At 43.2% G+C, this 26,545-nt stretch overlaps 1 protein-coding gene across 1 annotated transcript in view; it reads right to left on the bottom strand.

Moving 5' to 3' along the window:
* The window catches only part of ERGIC1 (endoplasmic reticulum-golgi intermediate compartment 1), a 59,557-nt gene that overhangs the window by 12,231 nt on the left and 20,781 nt on the right, over window positions 1–26,545 (bottom strand). Inside the window, exons 2-6 of the mRNA XM_029997856.2 lie at window positions 24,467–24,528; window positions 17,580–17,652; window positions 7,223–7,317; window positions 6,455–6,579; window positions 3,869–3,973 (exon numbers count right to left, since the gene is read on the bottom strand). Of these exons, the coding sequence (XP_029853716.1) occupies window positions 3,869–3,973; window positions 6,455–6,579; window positions 7,223–7,317; window positions 17,580–17,652; window positions 24,467–24,528 (460 nt within the window). The remainder of the gene's footprint in view (window positions 1–3,868; window positions 3,974–6,454; window positions 6,580–7,222; window positions 7,318–17,579; window positions 17,653–24,466; window positions 24,529–26,545) is intronic.

The raw sequence follows: 26,545 nt of genomic DNA, 5'->3' as shown, positions 1-26,545 counted from the left end.
TGACTTGAAATATCTTTCAGTGACCATCACCAGAGAGGTTGGTTCCAAGTAAAAAAGTTGATTTCACAACGTCTTACAAAATGAAACTCCAAAACCACTCCAAAGCTGAAGGAGTTGCAGTTGGAAGAGGCCAGTTAGGAAATATCTCACAATGAAATTTCACAAGAGCTTTGCATAGTTAACTGTGAAATTCATTTATCAGACTGAAAGGGAAATAAATGGGAGTCATATTCAGGTTAAAACTCAACTACAGGTTAAAACTACAGGTTTACTCCTGTAAAGGTAGCTCATGTCAGAACAGTTGGGCTTGCACAGCTTTAACTCATTAGCCCAGCTTTCACACCATGCACATTATACCCTTGGAGATGGAAAGGACACGTGCCAGCACTGCCACCCATACAGCTTTTCCTGCAGCTGGTCCCAGGCATGCAAGTATCTGTTTGCCCAGAATAACAGGATTTCCATCCCATGCCTTCCACATACTACGATCTGGAGTCTGATGTTCACCAACAGAATAATTGATTTGTGAACTCTCTAGACAGGGAAAACCCCACAGCAACAGCTGTAGATTAGAGGTTGCATCATTCACATAATGTACAGTAAGCCATACAGAAAGGACAAATAAGTCCACAACCTAGAATTCCTGACCTTAAGCCAGACAACAGGGAAGAAGAGTTTGGAAGAAGTATTTGGTCATGGGTGTGAGAGTTTCACCTCATTAACAGGGCAATGCAATCTTCTTCCCAGACCCTCTCAACAACAGATAGCATGTGGATGTATGTATTCTCATCCTAATGGCTGTTTACCTATTCTGAATACTACGGAGTGGATGATTGTTTCGAGGAAGCAGCAACGGAACCCGTTTCTCTCCTGAGAAAGGAAATTCTAGAGAGACAAAATCATCAGCAAGTTCAACTGGCAAGGTGCTGGTAACAAGCACAGAGCAAAAGCAACAGCTGAACCTTCTACAGTGCCTTTCGGTCTGCTAGCATTTCAAATATTTTACACAACAACAACCATTTCCAAACTACAGACTGTACGTATTCTTTACTCATTGTAAAAAGCATACGAAGAAAGAGAAGCCCCTGGACCGGGCTACGGTATTATGTTCCATTCTTGATACAGCTGAGAAGTCAATCTCTTATAGCATATCTGGGCCAGAGACTTTAAAGGTCCACTTCAAACACTCTACCAGTAAATATTTGAGCGGTTACTCAGCAAACAACTGTATCTATCCTGTGAGGTACCTGTATATTTGGACTTACATTCTTGTCCTTGGCTCCCCAGCATCCACACTTCTGTTTATATGTAAAAGCAGTCTGCTCTGCATCTCTCTACATAGTGAGTTTGCAAAGCTGCGAGTTACAGAGCTTCCACTCAGACAAAGCCACCAGACATCTCCACAACTGCCTGCTTCTGTGCCATCAGGTCCTTTGGTGCATCTGCCTCTCTTGTCTTTGCAACACGGATGGCATTTGTAACTCCCAGTCTGATATTTTACTATGATTTTCACTGTGGAATATTCTGGACTCCCATTACAATACTTGCTGTCCGTAGACTGCTAATTAATCTCTGCTCTACAAAGTGCACAGGTGTGTTCCTTGGGGGAACATACTTGTTTGTACCTTGTTAAGTACCTGGAGGGACTTCAACAAGGAGTAAGCTTTTGGCCACAGTAACAAAATTGCTTTGCAACAGAAAACTTAAGCAAGCCTGTTCAGCCAGACATTCTCAGGACTGCCCTGTACTACTACCACGACCAAATCTAGTGCTTGGAGTAGTGGCACAGGAGGCTAGTCAGTGGTTTAACAGTGGCAACGCTTTATTCTCCTGCAACATGGACCTCAAAAAGATGTTTGCCAGGGCTTTGAACACCCTAGGCTTTAACCTCTACAAACAAGTGCAAAGACATATAACTGGACATATAACTCAGGCAGAGTCCAACAGCAGGCTAAAATAACTTCCAACCTTGCAACTATCAAGGAAAGACAAGACCTCTCACAAGGTTAAAACTAGGATTATTCAACATAATGATCTAGCACTCAAGAGAGTTCTACGATTAAAAATGTATAATCTCCTACTTTCCACATCTCTTTCTTTACTGGGTTACCTGACATGCAAGAACCTCACTGGTTTGAATTTTGGTCTCATCTACATGAGGGAAAAGTCTACAAAAAGTCTGCCGCTATTGTGCATGAACTACTGTTGCGGAACTGAAGGTCATTCAATATCAGATGAGATTTAAATCTCTATTTCAAACAGACTGTTTTTTTCTGGAGAACACAGCATGTACCTTAGTGGACCATTCTGGCAGAGGTGGTAACAATCTACAAAGAACTTACTCCCAACACATGACACAAATGAATGAGAAGCTCCTCACCCTCTTTAAGAAATATGAGTATATATTCCATCAAAGCAGGTGGAGACAACCCAAAATATTCAAAGGTATATCTAGATAGATTTAAAGCTCTCCATACTTGGCTGGCTCTCTACACTGCTTGCTGAGTCTTGGTAGCACCTGTTTAGTGAACATATCCTTCTTTAATTTGTGCTCTTGAACTCGTGTTTGCCTACAGGATCAGCAGCACCTACATGCTCCACTCTTGTGTATGGAGATGATGAGTAATTATTTTGAACTTTGAAAATACTAATCAGAACTTGTCCAAATCAGGAGCCAACTACATGTTTGCTAGACAGGTTTCTCACCACCAGAACTGAAGACGCTTGCTCCTTTGCCCCCAACTGTCCAGGCTTCTCATCTCATTCATGCTGATTCGCACTTCAGCTCCATTACTCAAAGACTCCATGATAAAACAATGGGAACGCTACCTTAGAGCACTGATTTCCCACGCAAACTGCAGAACTCCCCATTACCACTTACCTAATATTTTTCATAATCTCAGTGTGCTTTACAGACATTAAGCCAAGCTTATTTATATGCTAATATTTCAGCGTTCCCACACAAGATATTTCCTAAAAGAAGCCGGGAGCAGAATCAGAAGACTACAAAGCAACGCTTAGACTTGTTAGCATGAAAAAGGGTTTTGGAAGTGGGTGTACAAGAAGCAGACTAATGAGACGTCTGTGCTGAGGAAAGAAGATTACAGAGAGACTATGGGTAAGCAACGTTTAGGGTGAGTCGCAAACTGGGTGTGCACATATATAACTCCCACCTATGATGCTAGCTCCTTGGAAGTAGGCTAGAGAAGTGCTGTAATCTGTCCTTATTGAGAAATCAGGAATTATTACATAACTTGCAACACCTGGTGAAACTCTATCCACTGGGCAAGTGTACACATTCAGCTTCTTCCCAGCAGGGAACCGGCAGTTCTAACTTGTGTTTCATAGAAATTTGACTAATAGGTGTCTGCTATACAAGTACAGTGAAGTGAATTAAAAAGAACTTGACTGGTGCCATGGTAAAGACAGTAGTGAGCACACATCTTCGCTTAGTATACTCACTGCTCCTCTGCAAAGACAGTCAAGATTTCTTTGCTCTATTAATACCGAAAACAGTACTGCATAGGATTTTGCAAAGCCATGAATTCTCATGTCTACTCCCTGCAGGAAGATAGCCACGTAGTTTTCCAAAAGCACTTTCAATTTCAGATGAAAACAGCAAAGTTACTCTATGACTGAACACTGCTCCTTCCTGAAGTGGTGGCATGTAAAGAGTTTGCGAACTCTTCCGAACTGAGTGTACATTACATGAATGCAAGGGATGGGCTTGCTTACCCAGGCAGTCCTTTCTTATGTCCTCCCCAGACTGCACATGGCCCTTCCATAAAACCAAAGTGTCTAATATTAAAGTCACTCTAATTGCATTCATTCCCCTAGAGCCAGGGAATTTTCAGGGAAGAGAACTCACCTGTAACTTGTCCCCAAATGAGAGCTTGTGGATGACATGAGTCATGTCAGGATTCTGAGGCTGCGCAGTGGCACTGTGTGTTGACACGTGAAAGTTACCAGGGACCTAAAATTAGTCAAGACAAGGAAGACAGGATTTCACATTTTATCCCTCAAGGCATTGCTAGGCTCTGTGATATGAAGCAGAAATGCCTGGATCCATCCAGCCTGGCAGGCTGTATCTACTTAGCAGTGGACAACCTCTGGCATGTCAGAGAAAGGCTCTGAAATACCTTCCTGCACTTGACCAACACCACCATACTGCATACAGAGCGGAGATCGGTTACATTCTGCAGCCCAAGAGTCTGGCACCCTCACATTGCTACTGCTGCTGACTAGAAGGTGATGAGTGGATCATTCCCAACTTCAGGGATTCCTAACACTTAAGGCTATGTCTTTCATCCCTATTAAAATAAGATTCATGTCTCTGACAGGCAACAAACAGTTGCTTAATGTTTTACTCCCACATCTCGCATTTGTAAATGGGCCCACTGCTGCAGAACAGCCCAAGAAAGCTGTGGATATACTCTTATTGTAGTACTGGTCATGAGCGTTTGAGAAGATTGTGCGTAACAATAAGTTTTATAAAAAAGAGAAAAAACACCACCAAAAACAATGGGGCTTCCCATACAAACTGAGCTAGGTCTTCAGCTTCTAGCCCTGGCAATAGCCCTTCCAAGTACAGGATTTTCTGGTTTTAATGTTTTAAACGGAGGGAAATACAAAGTTCTGAAAAATACAGATTTCATCTAAGGATTCAGTTCCAAGACAGAAAATGAGCACTGGTGTCCTTCTGACAGGATCACTCTAGCATGCACACAGTTTTCAGGTCACTAGCCCTACTCCATGAAGTCTTTCAGCAGATTCAGCTCAATCACTGTTATGGAGGGTGCAAGAATTTTTTCCTATCCAGAAAAGGTTGGGAAATTAAGCAACACTGAGGAGCAATCTGACACGGCCTAAGACAAGAGTGGGAGGATGGTTATACAACTGGTGCCCATTGTGCTCTCTGCAGAGACACCTCACCAGCGGGGCCACGGGAGGCCACATGTCGGTTCCATGTGCTTTCAGGAAAGCTAATTTAAATGACTTGAGGAACAGCAGTGCACTCCTGGGAACACTTTCAGGTGTGGACACAAGCTGTGTCATAACTCTGCAGTAAGTAGTACACACAATCATCTCACTGTTACCTTGTCCTCCCTCTTCAGGTTTGAGAATAACACCCAAGTGCAACCCTTGGTCAAGTTTCAAAGCCTCGCCATGTCCCACTCCAGATACCAGCTCATACAGAAGCCTGTACAATTTCTGCCAAGGGAATGAAGACTTCCAGCTCATACAAGAGAGGTTCAGGCTTTCAGAGCCAGAAGTCCTGGGTCGGGTCCCCTACCTCTGACAGCAGTCCCAACCACTATATAAGACAATGCAATTAGTGGCCTTTCACAGATTAGGCTGTGAAGGGAGCTCCTCACCGCCACATACAGCAACCCCCTTTTGAGTTGCTTTGGTGAGAACACACTGCATCTAGCAGACAAAACCCCAAGTATTTCAGCTCTCTGCTTTGGGAATTAACAGAACAAGAACTGCCTTTCAAGAAGCCCTTTCCCAGTTTTGTGGACTTTCAGCCGCCAGTAATCTTGGTGGCTTACAGGCGAGGAAAGAAACGTCCTCTTTTTAAGTCCCTAATCCTTTCTATGCCATAGAATCAGTAAGAGGTTCTGCCTGTTATTTTTAGATGCGATTTAACATGACCTGGGAGGAAAAGAAGGAAGTAGGATTTTGTAGCCTGTGGTACATGAGGAGGCGTGAATAAAGGGTGTGCCCTTCTTAGGACACCAGTGGGCCCCACCACTGCCTCCCCCACCCCAGCTAGTCATCTCCAGCATTACATAGCAAGATTATTCAATTCTGAACACACCCATCCCAGAGAGGAGCCTCCTCCAGGCCTGGATTTTCATTCTTTGAGACAGAAGTGGAGCATCCCGACAAAGCACACGCAGAGGCCACATGCATGTATTCCAAACATCTCAGCGTGGAGCCGCTTCTCTGTTACACTGGCACCCTCTAGTAGAGAACATTCCTGTCATTCTGCGGCTCTTGGAACAAAAGAGCACTTGGACAGAGACATTGCCAAAGACCTCTGCACAGTGAGTCACGTTTTGGAGGTGCAAAAGTTGTGAGGAGTAAACATAGAAGCCATTTGCCATTTGTAGGGAGTTCATACATCCCCTAAACATTAGGCTGCTGCACTGAAAGAGACAGCACTGGCCGCAACACGGAGCTACTCTCTGCTGTTAAGCAATGCTATCTTGATTACCTGTTTTGGGGAATGAAGAAAAAGTCTGATCATTCTCTGTGGGTCTAACTATGCAGCCTCCTCTCCCCATACCATTCTGCATCACCGAAAGACTTAACCTCACCACTGATTAGTGATGAACGTACACTCTACAGGAGAGACACCGACACACAGATTTTCATGAGCATTTTACAAATGGATCTTGCTAGCGTTTCCCCAGCTAGCACACACTCACCCACTGTCATTCTTACTCACCTTGTTGATGCTGAAATGGCCCTCAAACCTGCAACCATCCCCATTATTGAGAGGTATCTTCATCGAGTTGTCAATATGACCCACTTCGTGCCTTCCCATTTCATCTTGGATGTCTAGTCCAACTACTGCATGGGTGGGAGGGGAGGAGACAAAAAATCAAAAGAAATAACAGGAAGGTTGCATAGGAAAAGCATGCACTGGTTTTACTGGGAAAAAAATCCACGTCTTTTTCCTGACATTTGACTAAACTGTGCTAGTAACGTCATTTGTCAAATATTAATTGTTATACCAGCTCTTCAGAAAGAACTTTGTAACCAAACTTTTCAGACTGCCTGTTTGACACAAATATACCTCCCACACCCTGCCAGCTGACTGGAATCTCAATTACATAAATAGAAAAACTTCAGGTGGACAAGGCAGATGATTTGTAAAAAGCCAACAACTAGCTGGTGCATTCAGAGTTACAAATGAAACCTGGGAGGCTTCTTGCTCCCAGAGACAAAAAGGTCGCTATGAAAAAAGGAAACGAGATTTAGAAAGAAGTCAGCAAGGGAGGTCAGCCACTAACACGGGCTGCAGAGTGAGCACAGGGTCCAAGAAAACAGGTGTCCTGGTCTGGAACAGAAAGCAATGGGTATTGGCAAAGGCTGCAGCTACTTGATCTCCATCCACCCTATTACAGAAGAAGGGCCACTGTACCAGTTTGGGCCAGTTTCAAGTATTAGTTAAAACACAAACTAAAACTGATAAGTGAAAAGGGGTACTCACGTTCACAATGCAGGTTTGGCAAACTGATGTTCAGATTCACTTCTATTTTACCTCCACTATCTTTGTCTGGGTCATCCACGTAGAGCTCATTAACTCTGGAGGACAGAAAACACAGGTGGGTTCAGGCACACAGCTACTTTCCACAGGAAAAAAACCAACAGCTTGCATGGGAAGGGAAAAAAAGGAGACTTTGAAGCAGGGAGTTGACTGTGTGACAGCTGCAACAGAGTTACAAGACAGAGAGCAGGAAAAGCCCTCCACAACTGCATGGGGACAAATCACCATTTAATTTTACTTCTTGCTTGGCAAGTGAAGAAGGCTTTAAACAAGTCCCTTGCACCAGCAGAAAACAAAACTCCTGCTCTGATTTATGCCTCCTGCCCCCTTCCCTAACCTGAGTTTCCAGAGGTGATACAAAACAAGAGCGTAATGTTGAAGAGGTGGCAGGCTAGTGTGCTAGCCCTCTGCATACCTGGGCTGTTACTCCTTTTGGGAAAGAGGGAAGCATGTGCTTTCCGATCTGTTTCATAGTTTTAGCGAAAGGCCGCTCTCAACTATCCCACAGGAAAGCTTATTTGTGTAACTAATTGCCATTTGTCACTGCCACCCAGTTGACAGAGCAGTGGCAAGAGAAGGCAGCATGGCATACTTGTATCTCCCTCCTTAGTATCTCATTTCAATCTATGAATGGTAACCAAAAGCAACGACTGAAATTCAGAAGAGGATTTGAGCCAGGAACAGATGGGAAGAAACATCCTGGACAGCAGGATCTAACACACTATGCAACAGTCTCCCGAAGAGTAATGTTGTTTCATAGCACCCACAGTGCTGGCACATATTTCACAAAGACAAAATACAGATATAGAGTAAAAGGAATACAAGAGTATAAATATTTGTTGTTGGCACATACAATCCATCTGACACGTAAAATACAAACCAAAAAAGACCCAAAGCAAGCACAGCCGAATTAGCTGAATGGTCCTAGAGAATCCACTCCAAGGAAACACACGACACTGAACTGAGAAGATGGCAAGATTACCTAGCAGCTCTTTCTCCCTCAAAGCCCAACACTAGTCAGCCTCATCAAACAAGAAAATTTGACAATTTGTCTTCCAGTTTGACAGATTATAAAGGTATGGGAACTTATGTTCAAGCTACATAAAATAAAGTACCTTCCCTAGTAAGTGCTCTGTATTATTTTTATTTAATGCTCAAAGTGCGTGAAACCCTTTGACAAGCCCTTGCTGAAGACTCTATATGCTAATAGACAAACCAGACTAAGGGCAGCTACAAGACAGATTCAAAGTGATTTTGCTCTGGTGATACATCTCTGGACCATAATGAACTGTTTGCCCTGTGGATTCAGAAGAAACAAGCCTTCACCCTGAGAAACACACAGCTGCCAATTTTTTTGGACGTAATTACTCACAGGTCAGTGGGGTTTACAGACACTCATTTAAAACCAGCACAGCATTTGTCTTCAGCTTCACAGCCCTACCTTTCTCTGTCTTTAATTGGCTTGACAAGTTGCTTGCAATCATTACTCAACGTATTTTTCAAGTGATTAATAAAAATGACACAGAGGGAGGGGAAAGATTGCTCATCAGTGACCTAGTTAGAAGCTTCTTGGCTGAGCCCTCTTCTCCCGGGTGGAATGCATTAAATCTTCTACGTGTTTATTACTGGCAGATTGGGTAGCACTTGGGATTAAGTCATATGTCCAAATAAGGTTTTGAGGAGCAGCTCCAGCCAGGACAGGCATTAATCTCCCAAAGCAATGCACCTTTTTGTGCTCCCCAAGTCCTCCCATCAAGGTTCTCCTGTTTCATAACAGCCCCTGGCTTCTTCACAGCTCTCTGCCATCTGAGATGTGGGCCATACCCAGCCAGTGCCACGGGCAACTTGATGTTACTGGCAAAAAGGAGCATTCGCGCCAGGGCTGGGAGAGAAGCGCGTCAGGTTCAGCAGCGCAGCTGAACATCCCAGCTCTTTGGAAGAAAGCTCTAGGAAGGTCAATATTTGTATTTGCTGATTTCCAATTTCGAACCTGTCAGAAAACGTGCTGTCAGTTGAGGTCTGCAAGCAAAGGCGCATAAGCCTTTCAGTGATAAGCGAGTGAGAAGTGGTTGCTGGCAGAAGTCAAAGGATAAACTGTGCAGAGGGACCCTATGGAAGCTCTTACATAGGAAGGCAAGTGGTGAGGTCACTCAGTTGCAGACTGGATCACTGAGGCAAAGAGAAGCAGGCCAGTTTGTCCATGTCACATAGGCCATTAGTCACAGATAAAGGAAACTGGTTTCCTGTCCTGCACTCTGGTCACTAGACCAACAGTTCCCAACCTGTCCCTTGGGCAAGGCTCACGGCCACTTCCTCCTCCTCCTCTTTACCTAGTAGCCCCCTGCCCCTCTCCTACTCATGTTCCCAATTTCATAACCCTATCTATCACTCCTTAGACATCTGACAGCTCGTGACAGTCTGTCCTTCCTTCCCCTCCCTTGGACCTGCAGTGCCACCTTTCATGGAGCACCCTGCCTGCTGAACCCTGCTTCTCCCTCCCAGCTCCGGCCACTGCCTCCTCCTGGCAGCATCAGCTCTTGCAGAGGGGCCCAAGCTAACAAACCCAGCAAGGTTTCTTATCAGAGGCTCCAAAGTGCACCCTTTGTGTTGACCTGCTCTGTTACTGAGGTTCCCTCTCACTATGGGGAACCAAGGGCACAATGACAACACACCACAGCCTACGCTTGTTGGGGCAAACCTCAGAAGCAACGCCATCGTTTTCAACAAACTAGAAATTTCAATCCCAAAATACATTCTGGAAACCTCACAGGTAAAGCAAACTTCCAGGGTCAAGGCTATTCCATCCAGGATCTCCCCGTGAACCACCACCACCTAAGTCTGGATGGAGCTGGCAGAGAACTGGCACTCACGCCCCCCTTGCTATCCTCCCCCCCAGGGCCAAGAAGCCAAATTGCACCCAGCTTTCCTACTATTTAATCGGACAATCCTGGGATGTTGGGAAAAGCACTATTTACCACCTCTAGCAACTCTCCCTGAAGGGATAACGTCTCCAGTGGAAGAAATGAAGTTGGCTCTAATTTATAGCTGTCCCTCCTGGAACATAAAGTGTCCCAGCAGCAACAGTGCTTAACAGTGAATCTGGGATGGTCACAAGGGAAATAAAACCTGAGGTCAGGCAGAAGGACACTGTAAATGCAGCTGCTTCTATGGCTGTTTAGAGAGGCAGTGTACAGGGTCGTAGTGACTCCAAAAATGGCACGTACCTCCTCTGAAGACCCTAAGTACATAGGAGTTGGTATTTTACTGGTTGATGTTAAAGACTATTAGAATAAAAGTGGCACAATAAAGCAGGGGTGAGATGCAGAGCTATGAAAGTACAATGAGGGCAACAGGACAGGTGAGAGGTGGACCTCTGCCCCCACACAGCCTCCCACTACTGATTCAAGGAAAGGGAGGAAAGTTTCTCCATGCAGCAGGAGCCATGATCCACACAGAAAGAATCTGCTTCACTTCTAGAAAGAGCCACTTCGAAATGCTTCACATTCCTGAGTGGTGCCGCTGGGCTTCTCAGTTGCTTATCCCATTTGCTTACAAAACTTGCAGCATTACACAGAAAAAAATTGGAGGGGCTTTGGCTAAGATTGCAGATCATGCAAATGGCACGTGAGAGAGAATGAAAGCGGGAAACCACAGCAAGAGGGCTCAGCATTTCTTTAAGATTTTATCCAAAGAAAGCCAGACCCGTTCCCCATGCTTTAGGACTTAGATTTATGACACAACAGCTTTGTTTCCTCAGAAACAAAACTTCCCCAGTAACTTATTTCCACCCAGCAGCCCTAGCCACTAACGTTAGACTCTTCAGCACTTCAACAGCTGAAGAGCCTGCGGCCCTTTGAATACAAGATGAGACGCACTGCATCGACCTTTCAGAGCTTCACACACTGCCTGGGTGCTCTCTAAACACATCTGCCTTGTCCTCTGTCCTTCTTGTCCTAGTCTCTGCTTCAAGTTTTAGCTTTTTTTCTCCCTTTTTCACAGCGAACAACCAGGCACCCTCCTCCCCAGTCATCAGCCATACAGAAAATACAACCACTTACTCCAGCAAGCTGCATTTTACCTTGTCCTCCAACTCCCAGGAAGCACTCACTTTCTGGTCTCCAGGACCCTAAGCCTAAAAGGGAAAATAATTATTCTTTCTTGAGGGCGCCCAAAGCTTCTCAAAAGACTTTCTCAGGCGAGCTCTCTTGGCTCTGCTTGCCATTTCAGCTCTAATCAACCACCTTCTAGAAAAACAACCATCTGAAGCCAAGATACCTGCACTACCATCTTTTCAGTTGTGCCAGACCAGAGAAGACCCAACACAGGACAAACAACCCATCATCTTCTCAATTTGTGTGAAGAAACAACAAGCAGGTCAGCAAATTCTCCACTGTGTAATAAATTGTGCATATGTCTATTGCTCTGCCATTTGTAATCTTCCTTCTATGCCCTGAATCTCAATCAGTTCTTCGTTGAGAAGGTCTCTGTCCCAGATTAGGTCTTGGCTCAGCTGTGAAGCACAGAAAACACACTGTCCTACAAAGGAAGGAATTACAGTTCTCCAGGAGGCAGGAAGAAGGAGAAGGGTTCAAAAGACGTCAACGTAGATTTGAGTCAGAAATTGCAAATGACATCATGACACGACCTTCCGCTTCCTGCTAACCCACACACGTACGTTAGGACAAACGGCATAACAACACTTCACAAATATATAACACCTTTTATTAGGTAATCTCCAAGTTACTACGCAAACATTAATTAAGCTTCTTAGCACCCCTGAGAGGTAGGCAGCTAAGTATTACATCCTTCTACAGAAAAGTGTCTTGTCTCAATGTCAGTCCATGGCAAGAGCAGGCTTACAACTCCCATTCCCCTCTGACCCCTAGGCTATATCTCCTACGCTGGTCTAGTTGCTCCAGCATTTCATCTGCGTCAACTGGATGAGCTGGTGGAGTTGGAGTTGCATCTCCAGGTTAGTGTCAGAACATATGAATTGTAGCACTGTGCTCCTGGTGCAGATGGCTTATGCTCTGAGGTTACAGTTTCCAGCAGAAGGAACTGTTGTTGCACCAGGATCACACTCTGCTGCTTACAGCAGGTGCAGCTTGACCCTGCAGGTTGTTATGAGAAATTTTCATGGGCCAAGAGCCACAAGACACATTCCACATACCTTGGACAGCTAAGGGACAAAAAAACCTCTGAAAGTAGGTATGATAACAATTCTGCTTCACTGCAGGATCAGTCTTGGGCATGCAAATGAATCCAGCGCAAACAAGCAATGTTGGCCTCAGAAGCTCCTGCTGTTTTGCTTCCTCCCACATTCGGGGTAACTGACAGCCTGCATGAACAGTTAAGTTGTGCTGCATGTGATGTAGCCCTAGCATAGGAGCTGGGCTGTGTGATATTCATAGACTGGCCAAGGTATTTTTCATAAAGATTAAAGCAAGCAGGTGTCCCCAGTGAATGATCCGATCACCTTAAATGAACAAATGATTTGGACATTGCTCACGATTCATGCTTTTAGGCAAAGGCAGTATTTTTATTACAGATATTTTAAGTGATTAATTGCCTTGCAGAGGTGCACAGCCTTCCAAGTGGCAAACTTGTTACTTCAGCCTGTTCTTTCCCTGTTACTACATTAAAAAAAAAAAAAAAAAAAAAAAAAAAAAAAAAGAAAAAAAAGAAAACACTGCCAGGAATGGTCTGTTGCCTTCTACAATGTGCTGTGGCAGATGAATTATTGCTGAGCAGCTACATTCATACTGCAGCTATCACATTCATACTCTCCTACCCCTTCCCCTGGCTGACAATGCAAGGCAGACTAGATTAGTTAATTACACCTTTCCTCCTTAATGATGGAATACTTGGAAAACTCTTATTGATCCTACAGAACATAATTCATGACCTAATTATGGTCATAAAACTGCAAGATTATCACCTTGCCAGCTATTAACTTCTAGTGCTGATCTGAGTTAATTAGAAAAGAGACAGGTGATTTCTACGTTCTTGACTTGCAACATAACAGCACGATGAATGAGGAAGGCTGCTGAAGGTATGCCAAGCAATTTCTAGCCCTCAATCTACTCTCAACTCTCAACCTACTACTGATCCTGCCCAGGAAATACCAGGCACGTTTAACACTTTAGCTTCATTTCTTCAGCCGTTTGAGTCATTTGCTCAGTGGGACAGCCGTGTTTGATACTGTCAATTTTGCAGAGGTTCAACTGTGGAGCAGGGACCTCCTTTTCTTTATCTGTCTTTTATAGAACTGAGGAGGTTAATCTAGGTTCTTGTTTTGGACTAAGTCTTCAGTCACTCTCAGTCTGGACAGACAAAAAAAAAAAAAAAAAAGAAAAAAGAAAAATCATGAAGATCCTTGATTTCCAGAGTTAAACTCACTCTCCCTTTAACTGCAATGATGGCTTGTGGCTGAGCAAAGAAAGAAAAACTTCTTCCCTCACCAGCCCTTCACAGTGCTTTTTGTGAAAAGGATGTAGCCCCACCTAAGAACCAAGCTTTGATTTCCTTCATGGCTGCTCAGGGGCACTGCCTGTTAGGGTCACGCAATAAATCTAGAAGATGAGAAACTAAGAGTTTTCTACCCTACTCAGGGCTCATCTACACAGGAAGCTAGTCAGCAGCAAAATAGGATGTGCATTTATAGTGCGTTACCTATGCCACATGAACTTCCTGCATGTCCGCCATAACGCGCACAGTGTCTTAGTTCGGCTTCCTAACTGAAGTAAGCTCCTGTGCACAGATGCAATCTTAGTGCTCATTAGAAATACCCACACGAGTTATGACGTAGCTACTGTGATGCATGCTGTCTTCCCCACATAGGTAATCTGTTTGGTTTTAGTGTTATGACTGTTATCCTCAAGATGAGGGTGTAATTTCTTGGCTTTCTGCCACCCAGACAAGTCTTTAGCAGTTGAGATTATAAATGCTAAGACAATGGGCTGGTCAAGGAAAAACAGCTTTGACATTGGGCAAGAGTGACCAAACTGAGATTTCTACTAATACCAGGAATTTTAAGTTGCTACAGCCATATGAATGTAGAAGAAAGTCCAACAGTGGGTAGAAGCTAGCAAGTATTAGGGGTTAGCATGGTGCGGAGCAGACCTTATTTTCTCATGCTGCAGCCTGAGTTCAACAAACCACACCAACCTCTCACTTTAGATGCAGATACCAAAGAAACCTCCCATTGGTGAGAGTTAGACAGTTAATCCTGTGGGTACCACTGCTGTTGAGGTTGCTGCTGACTTGCCCTGAAACAGGCTGTCAGTGCACACACACCATGCACAATTACTCGGCGTAATAGGGCTATGAGTTAAGCATGAGTCCACATCAGCGAACCTGGTATGTCTCTGATGTAAGGCACCAGGCCAAGTGCTCTTGATTTCACCTTGCCACCAAAAATGTGCAGCTATCCCCACACAATCCAGCTTTGTCAAGCACGACTGCTTTAAGGGAAATATGACATGAGGAGAAAGACTGATGCAGTCTCATAGTATAGCTGGCACTGACAAAGCAGGAAAGCTCACCCCACATAAGTGCACACACTAATTAATCATTCAGATCCTGGCTAACACCAGGAAACTTCAAGATGGGAGAGATATCTGTTGTAGGAGACTCTTAATACAAAAGAAACTAGAAACTTGCAATAAAAGTTGATGGGAATTGAACAGTTTGCGCATAAGGAATCTTCTTTATCTTCAGAAGTGTTTGATTCACGGGCAAACAAGGCTCAGAATATCTTTGTGAGATACTATCTCCGCAGTTATTTGCTACCACCCAGTTTAAATGGTGGCACAGAGTTCTCACACCGTTTGTTCCAGACCATGTAGAGCTCAACAATTCTGCACCTTTATTCCGAACGATGAGACTATTCTGCCTCCAACACACTGCCAGTAATACATGCTTGAAAGGGAAGCACAAGAGGTTCGCAACACCTTTAAGGAACTGGTTTCCCAGAAGAGAAAGCAATGAGTAAGAAATGGAAAAAGAAAAGTTTACTTCTACTTTAGAAGTTGCTGAACTGGGAAGCACTATGTTATGTGACTTTCTGAAGTCTTTCCGCTGTTACAGGGGGAGCCTATTCACAAATGCTGTGGGTGATCTGTTCCCAGCAAGAGAGATTCTGATGACCTATAACGCATCAGAAGGAGGTTTTCATATTCTGCGAGCTATTGTGTTGGACGGTCCATGACGAATCAGTTTCCTGCATTCATGTGTCTCAGTCTCTTCCATGACATCCTCTCTAAAATTTTACTGCTTTATTGCTTACAAACACCTCCACCCCACGCAGTTCCTGCTGGGAAAGGCAGTTTACCATCTCTCTGACATTTTAATGAGAAACGTGCCAGCTGAGCATGCAGGAACTTGTAGCGCCTCTAATATCTTTGTGGAAAATGCATCATCTTGTTAAGAAAAAAGCATGAAGAGGCCTCAGAGAATCAAACAATTTTGCTGTTCAAAAAGAAATCCCTAGTCAGGAAACTACCACTACATAAAGGCATATGCACTCAAATAATTGGATCAGAATTATATAAATATTAGTAATTCCTCTGGTAAAGCATCAACTAAAAGAAAAAAAGAAAACCAGATGAGAGAATGAGATCTAAGAGGAGAGCAAGAAAAAGTACTATTTTACTTGAAGTGATTTGTCTAGCTTTTCTCTATTTTTTAAAATAATAAAACCAAGAAAACTCAGCTCCTGCGAGAAGTGGGTTGATAAGGTAACCCTAGTATTTTAAAAGCAAATGCATGGAACTGAACTCAAAGAAACAGTGAGTAAGACACATAAGATACCATCTCTGAAGTAAATGTGCAATGGGCATAAAAAATTAGCTAGAGCTAGATTACACTACTGTCTTAAGGTTAAACATTACTCAAGGTTAAAATTATTCTTGAAATTATATTCTTGACCCAAGTCAGAGCTGCACAAAAACAATGAAAAAGCCACATGGTTATCAGAAGCCACGTAAAGCATGGTCAGTCTAAATACGGCACGAGTCCAACGCGTTTCAGAGCTTTTTTGCTCAGCAGTGACATCTGTTGCTATCTGGACCATCATATAAGTCTGACAGAAGTTCCACCCTTCCTAACTATCCAGGAACTGTGCATCACAGTCCAGTGAGCTCACTGCCGCATCAGCAGGATGATGGAGAATGTTTCCTAGAACCCAAACCAAAGGTACCCATGTTAACAGTTACTAAGAAAAGTTTACTTCAAGGCAGGAGGAGCATGAAAAGAGGGGGGGAAAAAAAAAAATCTGATTAACTAAAATACTTGTTCTGTGAGCAAATTTTTAAAGCAGAAATTATTTCCATTTTGCTCAAAGCAAGGTCCCAAAGAGGTTACCTGGGACAACTTGTCTTCAGGCACAAAACCTGTCAACTAAGTTTCCAAGTAAGGCTCAACAGGCAAAAAGAAAGAAGATAAAACTCATGCGTGAGTAAAGCTATCTGCCTGTATCAGATATTCAGCTCTGACATTTAAAAAAAAAAAAGGGTATTACTAACATTAAACTAATAATAATTTGCACTTTATGCAATTCATTTTTCCAAAAAGCATCTCCAAAAACATCTAGTGAAGACTGGCAGAATGTGATACCCATTTTATCCACAGGGAAGCAAGGGGAAAAGAAAATGTCTTGTCAGAGCCCACCATATCTGCAATGGGACCCCACAGTCTCAGAGCACCGACCACATGAATCCAACCAGTAGGCACCACACGTTTAAACATACGGCATCACTGATGAAAAATATACTAGTTTTTGAGAATCGCTTTGAATCAAACAAGTACAGAGGAAAGTGCTTATTCAGGAGGAGAGGGGAAGCAAATCTCAGATGAGGACAAGAAATCAACAGCCTAAGGAGGAAGAGGGAAACTGCAACCGACTGGCATTGATCATTGTAGCGTTCATGCTACCTTACAACTGATCACCAGAGAACTGAAAAGGCTCAGAAGCTTTTGATGTTATCTGTGGTCATATGAAAAATATTCACTGTGCTCAACAGAGAAATCCAGTATGCAGCTAATAAAAGATCAAGCAGGTCTGGAACAGTTTTCTATATCAGAAATATTTTAGAACCAAGTTTGCCTAGCATACTTTAGTAAATTAAAAAGCTGAATGAATCTGAGAATTTGTGCTCAACCAAAAGGAATCCAAAAACCATTAGACAACTAAGTGATCTAGTGAAATTACAGGCACATTTTTCCAAGGTAACAGAGTTAAGCTGTAAAGAATCACATATGCACATACATTCAAACAAAGGAAAACACAATTTTTACTTACATTTCAGTGGCTATGAATCCGGTGAGCTCAGACAGGAAGAGAAACAGTATGAAGAGACAGCAGCAGACAGAGACTGGAAAAGAGGCAAGGAAGGGAAAAGGTTAGTTTCATATCTCTAACAAAGACAAAAACTGTTTTCACCCAGGCATATTATTCCCCCCATGGATATGCCACCCAGACACACCTGAGAACTAACACTCTTTAGAGACAGTGACCCAGACGAGGCCATCAGAGCACAGACTTCAATGGCACACCAATACCCAACATCTTGCTGGGTATTGTAATTCTTGGGCCACCTTTCCTATCACGATTTCCATCTCCCCATGGCTCCTGCATTCTCCATCTTCAGCACACAATGTTGGTCTGCCAGCTCTCCCTCCTTCTTGACAAAGCTGCTTGACAATATGACTTCTTTGGAGCCCCTGCTCCAAATGTAACTTTATTACTACTAAAACCTCCTGAAAGGAAAAAGAATCAGCATCTCCTTGCTTCAAAAGCATACAGTCAGCTACACAGTGTTTTGTGGATTAGGAGACATTTTGGTTCTTTGTCAAGTTCTAAGGCTATGTGTAAGTCATCTCACAGCATGCACTATCCACTAGATAGAGCTGGTACAGCAGAGACGTGGCGATAATGGACTAGTCTAGCCAATGCCTGATACTTCTCTAATTTCTCCATCTGCCGATATATTGACTCTTCAGAGAGGGAAAATTCCCAGTGAAGGGAATTGCGAAGTACCTGGACAACAAGTCCCATATCTTTTCTAAGAATGCCAACCTAGAGTTAAAAGGAGGGAACCCAAAGTAACTGGTACATTACTGGTTATTCTTCATCAGGAAACTATTCAAAGCATTATACAGTGACATTCACGCAGCAGTGACAGTGTCATTGACCTGCACAGGAGGGTCTGGAAGGAAGGACAGCTGTAAATCCTATTGAGCAGGGATGATTGGAGTAGACAAGGATGTGCCAACTCAAGGAGACAGGGCTGCAATGTCTATTTGTATTAAATAAAATACCCAAGTTCACCATGAATCACTATACAAAAGAGTAAACCAGGAAATGGCATACTATTCCAGGGCTGTGACAACAGGAGTACAATCTGGCTCACCCCTCAATCCCAGCAGTTGCAATGACCAAGCACTCTTTAGAAATGACCACTTTACCATAGCCACTAATTAGGATTAAGAAATCCGTAAGAAAAACCCTGCTCCTCAACTTTATTCCACATGACCTATACAGCCTGAATACCCATTCCTTTGGGAAGCTCAAGCAAGAACTGTCTGGGGATCTATTTTATCATACAATTGTGCCTGTCCAAATTCCCTTGGTAGAGAATGTGAGCGGCAAGGGAAGGAAAGAGGAGGTACTTAAGGCAAATACCAAGACAGACCCTTGAGTGACCTAAACCCTTGTGCCTCATTCTTCAGATTAGTCAGTTTATAGTTCTGAGGAAAGAGAAATGCGTTGCTTCCCCTTCCTCATCAGAGTCTTTTCAAGGGTGGATTAATTTATTGACCCTCTGAAAAGTACAAGGGACTAAAAGAGATGCCAAAAAATCCATTAGCTAGGATGAAGAAAGAGAGAAAAGGGAAAAGCAAAGTCAAAACCCAGCAGGAAAATGGGAAGCAAGAGGGGGTATTCATTTCTAAAGAGAAACCTCAGATGGTTACACAGTTGCTTCCAAGTCTTGGCTGCCAAGACACAGAAGAAAACACTGCTGTAACTCAGCTAAGCCATTGGCATGGTGCACCATGCAGTGAAGAGGAGGAGAATGGTCTACTTAAAGCACAGCAGCAAATTCTTATAAGAACACATACACCTACGTAAAAGCACAAAAAAAGTAACCTAAGCACAAGACTAGTTGATCCAGTGTTTCTTAATCACCAAACAGCAGGGACGCAAGATCTCTGATCTTTGGCAGTATGCAGGGGAGAGCATTTGACAGACACAACCCTTTCTTCTTTAATTGCTTCCCATATTCCTCTCTGCTTGTTATCATCCTGTAAAGGCTTTCCACAGCATCAGCTAGACCTCTCTGCTCTCCAGTACTTCTATGCAAGCCTGGTACTACTAACTGTAAATTCTCTTCCAGAGCTTTCTCTCTCTTCCAATTTTTTAACTTTCTCCTCTGCCATTTACATCATCAAATTATCTTCTCCTTTTCCAGTATACAAAGTATTCACTCTCTCAAGTCCATCTTCCAATTCAGCTCTTGCAGTGAAGGTTTGTGACAATACTCACCAAATACAGTACAGTAAAATTCCAGTAACCTGTATCTAAAGTCCTGCAAGAATACCCTGAAACACCTGGCAGGGACTGACTTTCAAAGCTCCTCAATGCTTTTACCAGTATTCAAACTCCACAGTCAGTTTTCAATGTGTAAAAGAGATTACTGAAGGTGGACATGAGAGGGGTATATGAAAACATGAGCAGCCTTAAAGAGATGAATGGGGAACAACCACTCACTGTCTTTTCCAGTATAGGAATGGGAGGGAAGGGGGAGGTTAAAAACAAGACAAGGTTTTTCTTTACGTAACACCTAACAAAATTCTGAAAATTCTTGACTATGGATGTTGAGAATACTTTAAAAAGGTCTGTAAGATTTCAAAAAGGAATCATCCATGCCCCGAAGAAGAAATCCATTGAGGACTACTAAACACAAAGGAACCACCTCTAGCTCAAGAAGTCCAGAACTGCCAACTGACCAAAGCCTGGCAAAGCATTTAACCTGTCCTCATGCTCTTTCTCAGGCATCTGCTGCTGACCACTCCTGGCAAGAGGACGCTAGGCTACACAGACATTTGCACTGACCTAGCTAGCATGGCCACTCTTGTGTTAAACTCTTCTTGTACACAGACATTTTCAGGGCAGGAGAGTGTCTTTGGCATGAGACTTATGTGAAAGTCTTATGCGTTAAACTGTCTCTAGAGCCAATGTTTTTTCAGACGCAGAACGTGAGCTCCTCTCCTTAGCATGGAGCTGCAAGCACATACGATGTTCCCAGTGTAAGAATTTACGCACACAGTGCTTCAGCTACTTATTTCATAGTGAAGGCCTTTACTTGCTTCCATGCAAATGTGCAGTTCCTGCCACCCACATTTGACAACTTTATTATATTTGGAAAAGTAGATTAAAGGCTAGGATCAGACAATTCATGCACTGTGATGTTCCCACAGAGCTTCAAGGACCATCTAAGACAGGTTTCTTAAAACTCTCATATGATTAACACAATCAATATATCAAAGGTTGCTGGTGTTAGACATAACACACTGCTGTTGGCTAATCAGTAATCCCAAAAGGATGGGAAATTCTGCCAAGTTTTTTTTTCCCTACACTAGCTTCGACAACCTAACGTTTTTGTACATATCCCTTCTGATACATACCCCATCTATGTACATTCCTGACTCTTCCTCTCCACCCCACAAGAAATGAAAGAAACGCAAAGTGTATAACACATCACGCAGACTGAGAACGTGGGTCCATGTCTATATTAAGGCATAAAATTAATAGCATTTATTATTCAATGGAGCAAACTGCTATGAAGTGCAAGGAACGGGTCTTGTTACAGATGCCATGTGAATCATAACTTTGATATTTCCTGATGTGTATTTAAAACTCCAGCCTCCAAACAGCATAGAGTATTTCTGGATAACATTACCATGTGTGCATACAACATGTGCATGCAAACTATGCATCCACATTGACTGTTAAATAGCAGGATTGCTACAGCAGCTGTCCGAGTTGCAGGCCCCTCTTTCAAGAAGTCAGACTGCTCCTGTCCAGCCAGATGCCAACTGTCAGCCAGCCAGGGCACGTGCTGCTGCTGCTTACATACCCAAACATGGCCAAGTTGTCACCACGTTAGTCAGGTCTGTTAGAATGGCCGTGTGCTGGCATCACAGACACGCTACACAGGGGTGGGAAGGCCTGCAAAGACTGGCACAAGCATCTGGTGGAAGAGGGACGACAATGGCATGACTGGCTGAGTGGCACAGGGATCACAATGCTGCCTGAAAGAAGAGATTTTTATTGAGAAAAAGGAACGAGAAACTTCTACACACTTTTCAGAGAATCCCACAGCAGTGAGTGCATTGTTCTATGCAAACCTCACTCCAGTAAACTGCAGTGGACTGCTCTTGGTTCCTTCATTCCTACTAATTTTTAGTAGCTGGAAAGATTGCTACACGGATATGAAATATCTTGTATGCCGTGTTCACTGCAACTTTTGAAATGACAAAACCATACACAATAGAAAGCCTCAATAGCCCTCCAGTTGGCTTCTGAAGTTGCTTGCATTCGAGATCACTTGCTCTTCTCCACCAAAATACCCTAACGCTTACTCTCCCTGAGCTGCTTCTTTCCTAGAAGAGTTGGCCACTTCAGCCCTGGTGGTCAGAAGCAGAGCTGGTATTTTCCATCTCTTTTCTTCTGTAATCTGATCTATGCCTTCTTCCCTAATAAACCTCAAACTTTTCAAAAAAAAAAGGCCTCTTTACAATCCAAAAGCAAACATACGAAATCTGCAGTAACTCCATTCATATTCCAGAAAGCCTTCAGCACTAGAAGTGATACTAAGCTAAAGTTTCAGCAGAAATCACGTGGGAAGGGCCTAAATTAATAGTTGGCTACTACGGGTTATCTTATATCTGCTCTGTAAAACCTGGAGGACTTAAAGAAAGCCAAAATACAGTTGCAGCCACAGTCGTTTCACATATTTACTAGATCCTAAAAGATTTTTTGAGAGGCAGAACCTTCCCCTACCCTCAAGCCCCCAATGTTATTACAAGCTGACTTCCCTAAAGCATTTATCATGAAATCATGCAACCTTCCCAGGCTTCAAACTGGCATGGCAATGGGCTGGTCTCATTCATGGCCTCCCACAACACGCAAGATTACTGGCTTTCAAATTACAAGTCACAGGCTTGGTCAGACAGAAAGCCCATTAGGAAAGCTGCACACAAGATCCTCACATGCAAAGCCACCACAGTTTGTTGGCTGCCTGTGTGGTTCAAAAGCTTATATCAGCCTGTCTAAAAACACTCTGACAAAAAGAAGGAGAACCTGTTAGAGGAGAAAATCAAAGCCTGAGAAGCTGAAATAACAATAAAGAGAAATAAGTCAGCTAATAATTTTAAGTAAGAGTCACAGCCTTCAAGCCTTCCCACAACAGACTTATCACTTGAGCTGTTTACTGCAGATCAGAAAGCCTAACACTGGATGGCCTTTGATGGTTTTTTTTGTTTCTAAAACATACTCTTTTGCAGGTGATTCATAACAAGACAAATTCTCAAAGGGAGCCCAGTTATAGTGTGGGAACTCTTAGTTTCCAAAACAGGAGAGAAGGCAGGATCACTAACAAGTTCAAAGTGTTCTTTCAAAACACTAAATCTCATACGCCTCTAAATTAGCAAACAGTTTTATTCAAGCCCTTTGTTCACAGTTTCAGCAAACCTAAAAGGGAGTCAACATACAACTAATTCAGTGGTCAGGAGAACACAGAGGACAAGGACTCTCTGAAAGTAAATATTTAGAGCAATGTGCTATCTTTCACAGAAGCACAGGATAGTTGAGGCTGGCAGGGACCTCTCTGGAGATCATCCTGTCCAACTCCCCTGCTCAAAGCAGAGTCAGCTAAAGCAGGTTGCTCAGGGCCAGGTCTAGTTGGTTTAAGTATCTCCAAGGACGGAGACTCCACACCACCCTGGGCAACCTGTTCCAGTCTTCGACCATCCTCACAGTAAGGAGTGAGGAGTTTCTTTAGCTCACAAAGGGCTTTCCTTTGTGTCCATTGATTCACTGCTACTGACTCAGTTTTATTTGATGCCTGCTGTCACCAAGGGATATGACATCACTCACGTCAGCAATGACATTCAAGGCTACTGACCCATCTACAAGAATGGATGAATGGAGCACAGCTACATGATCAAAGGAAGTCACTGTTCAATGGAACAGGAAAGCTGTGTTAGGCGCCTAATTACAGGCCTGGCAGGATCAACCTGATCAATGTTTACCACTCTGCACAGTGCGCTCACTGCATGTAATTGTGTGAAATTGCATTACTCAGCCTACAGCCTCCCTCAGGAAGAGGAAGGAAGGAAAAGGGGCCCAAGGCAAGAGATTTATATCAGCCAAAGTCTATGTATTGATGCACAGGAGTGAGAGTGGATCACTATCAGTGGTTTCTGACCAAGCAAATTTTCTTCTTTAAAAGCATGACAAATAACAACAAAATAAGATTTCTGCTCACTAGTCCCACCTACAACATCAGATGAATCCCCTGAGTACGTTGTGAGAGAAATACATGTTTCCCAAATCATCTCCACCACTGGCCACTGCATATTGCCACCCACTCTGCTCCTTACTGATGCAGAACCTGGATTCCCTGTTTGCACTAGTTTGGTTCCTCAAGTCTCTTCAGCAAACGCACGTCTGGGTACACTAACTGTGAATCCAACTGTTACCAGTTGTTTTTCACACTGACTGAGGGGATGCCTACCAGAGAGAGGTAAAATAATCTGCAGTCATCCTCCCCACCAGTGTTTGGAGCAGACTTACAGCTTCTGTTCATGGGAAGACACTAGCAAAAAGCTCTCTAGCTACCTCAGTAGCTAGCAGAGTGGGTATTTCAGTGCTAGCTTTTAGAAGCTCCCCTTCATGACAATATATCTTTACTACTTTTTGCTGTTGAGATTCTGAATCCATGCAAACTACTCCACTGTTTAGTATGACTGCAGATTGGGCAAAATGAGCTGTCTCAGCAACAAAGGATACCCTTTCCAGTGTTTAATATCCCTTTAAAAAAATACCCTGGAGACAGAAAAGCCAAACGATCTTTAATTTTAGACCAGGGGTATGCAAGGACATCAAAAAGAAGTGTTACTTACTAATAGCCCCTGTGTAGGTTGGCTGTGTAAGGTCTTTTGGCACCTTCCTGTAGATGTCAAACCTGAAAGAGGAAAAGCATCAGCCATAAAACAGGTGGAACATTTCAGTACATTTCATGTCCCCACAGGGATGAATGATGTGAAAGTTTTTCCATCCAGCTTTCCAACATTTTTTCAGTTTGCAGAAGGATATGAGCAGGAAAAACAAAACAAAACAAAAAATCCTTTTTCTTTTGTACAATTATGTAACCGAGCTCCTCCTTGGCTCCAATTTCCAAAGCACTTCTCTCCACCTCCCTCTTGCCTTGCTGTCATGGATCTGTGCAATCTGAACTGTGAGAGGTGCCAGGGAAGCAGTCATGCTGGACAAGTTTATAGACCACCGTAAAAGGAAAAGGATACTCTACAGACTCCTGAATAAAGAGGCCTGGCAAAAAAACAGCGAGACACAACCTATATTGCTCCTTGTAGTTGATATCCTGCAACAGCCAAGAAATTGACAATACCAAAGTCAGAAATCAAGGTGTTGAGGCAAGAAGCCTATCCTTGGACACTGGATACATAACAGAAATTAACCCAAGAAGTTTGCCACTCCCCCAGCAAAATCCAGTTTAATATTAGACTGTTGTTTTGATTCAGTCATATCTTTTAATATCCATATGGCTCAGCTTTGCTATTTTAAACTCTCCATGGTTAAACTTTCACTGTGCTTATGATGTTAGCTGTATTATTTCCTACAACCTTGTGTTACTGAACATCCAGTCGCAATGCAGCTCTGACATCAGTTTCTCCACCACTCGATAAAAATTAATTAATGCGTTGAAAACACACACACACCCTAAAGAAGGAAGTGACTGGTTCTCCCCCAAAATAGACTTTTTTTGGATATAGCACAAGTGGGTGAGATTTGATGCTTTTTCCAGCCCTGGAGAGGCATGAGAGACACCAGCTTCCAAATTCCTATTCTATACTGCACCAAGATGAAACACCCCCATGTTTATTCAGTAGGTCCTAATACAGCAAGTATTACACTGAGAGTTTAAAAACTAGATCATCTTTCTTCACTCTTCATCTGTTGAGATTACTTACAACTTGGAGGTACTCTGGGTGAACAAAACAGCATTTGCCTTGCACAAGATTAGGAGGACATCGGTGCTGCTGTGTTTCATTCAGGAGTTAAAGCTGGAGGAAGGAAGGGTAAGAGAGGGAAGGAAAGCAGGTATAAAGATAGTTCACCTGCCCAGCTTAAGTCCTGAACGAGGTATGTAATCACTTAAACATTCCAACAACCCACTGCGATACACTTGACAGAGCATGCTGCACAGGATACACATGGAGCTGTATGTTTTTATGACTCTCTTCACTGCAATCTCCTAAATAGATTAGTAATAGTCCTGAACCAAACAGTCCATTTATGGCTCTCCAGCTGCCCTGAGAACATCTGGAAAGTGCTGTTTACATTCTTTCCACATACACCAAAGCAACAGCAGCAGCGGATGGTAAAGCAACGCCGAGTAGCTGATGACATCATGGTCTCACAGCCAGAGGAAGTAGCTGATCATTCCTGCTCACAGCCCATTAAATGCTGAAAGCTGGCGTCGTCTCACCAAAGTCACAATAATAGATCAACAAGGCTAAAAAAGCTGGGGGGGGGGAAGAGCACGCGCACATGAACATGCAAGAGCTGCTGAGTGTGAGTAAACAATTAGAAATAGGAAATAGCTCTATGCTGGATTCAGTAAAACCAGCAGCATGTGGATACTATAAAAGGAAGTTTGTTCTTAACAATGAGAAATATTTACTAGTCTTAAAATGATGACCCATCACAGGGTTAAAAAAAAAAATCTAGCTTTTTAAATAACTCAGTGGAAAGTTGATGTCATGGCAGGGTTCTCTCCTCTCAGACTGCCATTTTAATCACATAAGTAACACCCAAACCCCACAAATTAAGTTTTACATGACATAAGTAAGCTAGGATTAGGCAAAGACACTACAGAAAGCGATCAATGGCTCCCAGCCACATTTATTGCCTGGCTTTAAGTGCTTAAAAGGCAGTCCACCCCCTCTGTGCTATTCTGC

This window comes from Aquila chrysaetos, chromosome 22, assembly GCF_900496995.4.
Source record: "Aquila chrysaetos chrysaetos chromosome 22, bAquChr1.4, whole genome shotgun sequence".
In the NCBI taxonomy this organism is placed as follows: Eukaryota; Metazoa; Chordata; class Aves; order Accipitriformes; family Accipitridae; genus Aquila; species Aquila chrysaetos.
The sequence above is the reverse complement of the archived record's forward strand: the minus strand, read 5'-3'. Positions and strand labels throughout refer to the sequence as shown.